Genomic DNA, 4,876 nt, shown 5'->3' with positions numbered 1-4,876 from the left:
TTTTAAAAAAAATTTAAATAACTATTTAGATAACATGTAATAAACGAGGGGACATCCCCTCTAGAGTTTAAAATCAACTCCCCAAAAATGGGCCAACAAGAGAGAGGTAAGGAGGTCATGTTATGTGACAACACAAGCTGAAAGCCTGAAAACTGAACAAGCCATGTTCTCCTCTAGCTCCTCTGATGCTTCCATTTGTGCTAAAGCTGAAGCTCTCTTCTCCCTCTCTGGAACCCTTACAGCGACGTGTGTGCACTAATGCTGGTCCTAGCAAATGAAGAGAGATTAGAGAGAGAGAGGGAGATGAACAAATTAATCTTGCATGCTAAGCCAACGAATTAGGATGAGCCCAACCAATTGAAGAGCAGTACTGTGGTGCCTGACGACTGACGACTCTGACCTGACGCTGATCCTAATTGATTTTATTTTCATCTCTCTCTCTCTCTCTCTCGTTCTACAAGACAGGGATGGAGACTGGAGATGATTATTGATTTGTGACCTCTTACCTGAATCCCTGTGTTTGTTGTGTGATGCCGGAATAAAAAATTTTTGTTGTCCTAGTGTACATGCACTTAGTCAGGCATCACAATGATCTTCAGCATAAACGCCATCCTAGGTAGGGAAATTATATGAATCGGACTCTGAATAAACCGTACAGAGAGTCATTATGCCTTGTATGAAAATTGCTTTCTGCTTTCCATTATGCAAAGATATATTCCTAGCACATACCTGTCACGACATGTTCGTACTTAAACTGAACATTTGCCCTTTTAAAAAATATATAAATACTCAGAAAATGTCATCTAAAATTATGCAGTAAACTTACTTTTGTGATCGTAGTCTAAACATTTGAAAATTATTAGTGCTCAAAGCTGAAGCATTAATGATCAATCATGACGATTATTTGGAAACGAGGGAATGTTTTGTATAGTCACCTAATTAATATTCTTTTTTATTTGTTGGTTTAAAATATAGGCTGTCAAATTTTCGACTAAAATTTATTATCAACATGTTCAACACTATTTCGTATTCTAAGATATTTTAGTTTTATCTAGATTTATATATGCACATATTTATCATCATCCATATGAATATAGGAATAGCTAGAAAATCTTATATTGTATAACAAAAGTAATAATAATAAATATTTTAATGTAAAGTTATAGGTGTAACATAGGAATGGAAAGATCAATGTTGCACATTAGAGACCTACCTAAGTATATAAATAAATAGATCTTAAGTAAAAAATAATTGATGCAGGCAATATATGCCATGGTGGATGTAAGAAAATTTATACAACTTCATGTCTTCATCTAAAGCTTCTTGGTGCTTCCAAATTAAGCCCTAACCCCAAAGACTAACCTAAAAACTAATATATATATATATATATATATATATAATGAATGAACATAATTAATTAAGTGAACATCCATTCATGATCAAGCATAACAACAACCCCCCCCACCAAATTATACTCCATATATATAACCACCTCAAAATCCAAGACTATACCACGGTACTCAACACTCTCTTCTTCCCCTCTCTCTCTCTCTAGTCTCTCTCTCTAGTTTCTCTCTCTAGCCAAGCAAAATGCAGCTCCTCTCAAAGCATCAAAGAACCACAAGGACACTCATCTCCCTCTTCCTGATCGGCCTCCTCGCCTCCCCATGTCTGCCCGCTCAGCCGCTGCCTTCGCCGGCGCCTTCTCCGGCGCCCGCGCCGCCGGCGCTGCCGCTGTCGCCGTTCAATGAGCGGCTGGAAGCGGCGTACGTGGCGTTCCAGGCGTGGAAGCACGCCATCACCGAGGACCCCAAGAACCTGACCAAGGACTGGTGCGGGCCCTTCGTGTGCAACTACACCGGCGTGTTCTGCGCGGCGGCGCCCGACGACCCGCACACCCTGACCGTCGCCGGGGTGGACCTCAACCACGGCGACATCGCCGGGTGCCTCCCCGACCACCTGGGGCTCCTCGCCGACGTCGCGCTCCTCCACCTCAACTCCAACCGGTTCCGCGGCATGCTGCCGCCGTCGATGCAGCACATGCGGCTGCTGTTCGAGCTCGACGTCAGCAACAACCTCCTCTCCGGCGCCTTCCCGGCCTTCCTCACGTCGCTGCCCAAGCTCAAGTTCCTCGACCTGCGGTTCAACGGCTTCGACGGCGAGCTCCCCGACGCCGTGTTCGGCCGGCAGCTCGGCCTCGACGCGCTGTTCGCCAACAACAACCGCTTCAACGTGTCGCTGTCGTCCAAGAGCCTGACCAACTCGACGGCGTCGGTCATCGTGCTCGCCAACACCCGCCTCGCCGGCTGCCTCCCGCCGTCCATCGGCGACATGGCCGACACGCTGGTGGAGCTCATCCTCCTCAACACCAGCATCAGCTCCTGCATCCCGCCGGAGATCGGCAAGCTCAAGAAGCTCAAGGTGCTCGACCTCAGCCACAACGACCTCGCCGGGGAGCTGCCCGACAGTATCGGCGACATGGAGAGCCTCGAGGTGCTCAACGTCGGCTACAACATGCTCGCCGGCGAGGTCCCCGAGGCCATCTGCGAGCTCCCCAGGCTGAGGAACCTCACCATCGCCGGCAACTACTTCTGCGACGAGCCGGTCTCCTGCCTCCACGTCCCCCTCCGCGACGACCGGATGAACTGCATCCCCGACTGGCCGCACCAGCGCTCCCCGGAGGAGTGCATCGCCTTCGCCCACCGCCCGCCGCCGCACTGCGCCGCCGACGGCTGCATCGTCTCTCCGCCGTGAGAGCTCGATCGAAACCGTGCCGTGGCCATGGCCATGGCCGGTGGCCGGTGCAATGCTGCCGCTGCATGGCCGTCGTTGATGACGTACGTAGTTGGTTAATTGGTCGTAGAGAATGCAAAAAAATTAAATCTCCATGTGCGTTTTCTAGGACAAGTATTTTAGCCATTAATATCCTATATATCATCCAAATCATTTCCAAATTCAATGGTTGCTAAAAAACACTTTTGATTGCGATTAATTAAGTTGTCATGTCGCCGTCTCGATGCATACATATGTTTGTGTTTGGTGTGGTTAATTAGTGGTACAGTTAGGTTTTGGCTTTTTATATTTTGTCTTTGTTACTTTTCTTAGCCTTTTGTTACCTGCACGAAGAAACGTACAGCTAGTGGCATGTAACTCTGGCTAAAATAAGAATTGGATTTACGTTTCTTTGTGACTCTGTTTTATGCACAAAGAGATGTATTTGATAGAAATTTCCAAGATTTATTAGCTATTTATATCACGTGGAATAGTTTTTCATCAAGGCAACTCCTAATAAGAGCGGTGGCAGGAAAATCTTATAGAAATATAATATTAAATACAATAAACTTGCATTAGTTTTCAAAAGTTGGCCATATGCAGCTCTATTCTTTATTTGGAATTATCATTTGTTCACAAATTGTGGAAATTTTTTTTACAAAAATGATCAGTACATGACTCTCTCTCTCTCTCTCTCTTTTCATATTTATGGTACTATGTGCTAATTAGCTAAAAATTTATGACATTAACTTCTTGGAAAAACCTCCTAGGCACTTATATATTTCATGTCCTTTCATGACAATTGACAAATGTCAGTTCTGATCTTCATAATTACTTGAGTTCACTTCTCAAACACAAAAGTAGTTCTAAAGCTGGTGGATATATGCTTCCACTAATTTTACTAATGATTGATTGCCAATTAGTGGGATATGTCAAACTAGTCTTAAATCGTGGTGAGGGTAAAACGATTAATTCTTGAAAAAGTCTGGAAAGAAACGTGTTTGGATGAATTAGAAAAAAAGAAATATTCCCATGCCATCGCAATGCTGACAACCTGAAATTATCAAGGGCTAGCTCCTAGCTTGCTAGCTTTACATGACTTGAATAGAGATTCAGATCTTTTTAGAGAGAGAGATAGAGAGAGATAATTAACAGTCACAAGCACAATCCTGCCAAAAAAAATCCATAAATCATGGTGATTTTCAACTAGAGAAAAAATTGTCCACATAGTTTTATCATATATTTCTTGAACATGAAGAACTTGCACTAGTAAATTATTGCGTGCATAACTGGGAGAACTAAACCTGGCCATTTCATTCACACACACACACACACACATATATATATATACTCGGCAGTTAATAATGTTGCTTTTTTTTTTCCATCTAGTGCATGTTAGCTACCTAATCTTCAGTTTCATGCATATCGTGTAGTGTCAAAAGCTTAACAATAACTCAAGCTCTAGCTAGTAACCCCACCTTATCTGAATGTATATGTAATGCACAAACTACCACCTGCCTCAATTTCCACCAAAACTTTCTGTCCTTTTTGATGCATATGGCTCAACTAGAAAAGTTTAAAAGAAGTGGAAAATGGACATGGAAATGCATGTCCACTGAAAAGACCAGCCTCAAAGAAAATTGACACTATGCATTTTTTTTAACTCTGAACAATCTGGTGTGTAATTCACATGAAGAACTCAAGTTATAACAAAACTAGTTATCTCTCTTAATAAAAAATAACAATGATATTTTATCATAAAAACATTGAATATAACATATTCATGTATGTGTTTTTTAATTGGCACATGACAGATTATAATCCACATGTCAATGGGGTTTGGTTTGTTTTTTATTCAGTGTATTTTTATCAAATAGCAATAACTTTGTTGATATTTACTTTTTAAAATTAATTACCTGGAGAGAAACTTGAACACGATGGCCCATGCATGTGGACAAAAGAAAAATAATGACAAGGGAAATATAACAACCAAAGATTCTTGTGCCATTCTCAAGATTGTCCAAGGTCTGCTTTACGACCTACATTTCATTCTCTATGGTTGCATTTGCATTTGGATATATGTGTTTGTGCGCTTTTGCTTGAC

General features: G+C 42.3%; 1 protein-coding gene across 1 annotated transcript; it reads left to right on the top strand.

The window, feature by feature from the left end:
- Positions 1-1,517: 1,517 nt before the first annotated feature.
- LOC102720868 (leucine-rich repeat extensin-like protein 6) lies at positions 1,518-2,973 on the top strand. Its single transcript, XM_006651557.3, has one exon. It carries the CDS (start codon positions 1,591-1,593, stop codon positions 2,752-2,754), a length of 1,164 nt encoding a protein of 387 aa, XP_006651620.1. The 5' UTR covers positions 1,518-1,590; the 3' UTR covers positions 2,755-2,973.
- The last annotated feature ends 1,903 nt before the right edge of the window (positions 2,974-4,876 follow it).

This window comes from Oryza brachyantha, chromosome 3 (assembly GCF_000231095.2).
Source record: "Oryza brachyantha chromosome 3, ObraRS2, whole genome shotgun sequence".
NCBI classification, from domain to species: Eukaryota; Viridiplantae; Streptophyta; class Magnoliopsida; order Poales; family Poaceae; genus Oryza; species Oryza brachyantha.
Note: the sequence above shows the minus strand (reverse complement) of the source record. Positions and strands in the feature narration are given on the sequence as shown.

What these genes read in the sequence shown, in the direction of transcription:
- LOC102720868 (XM_006651557.3), top strand. Translation starts at nt 1,591, where the DNA reads ATGCAGCTCCTCTCAAAGCATCAAAGAACCACAAGGACACTCATCTCC.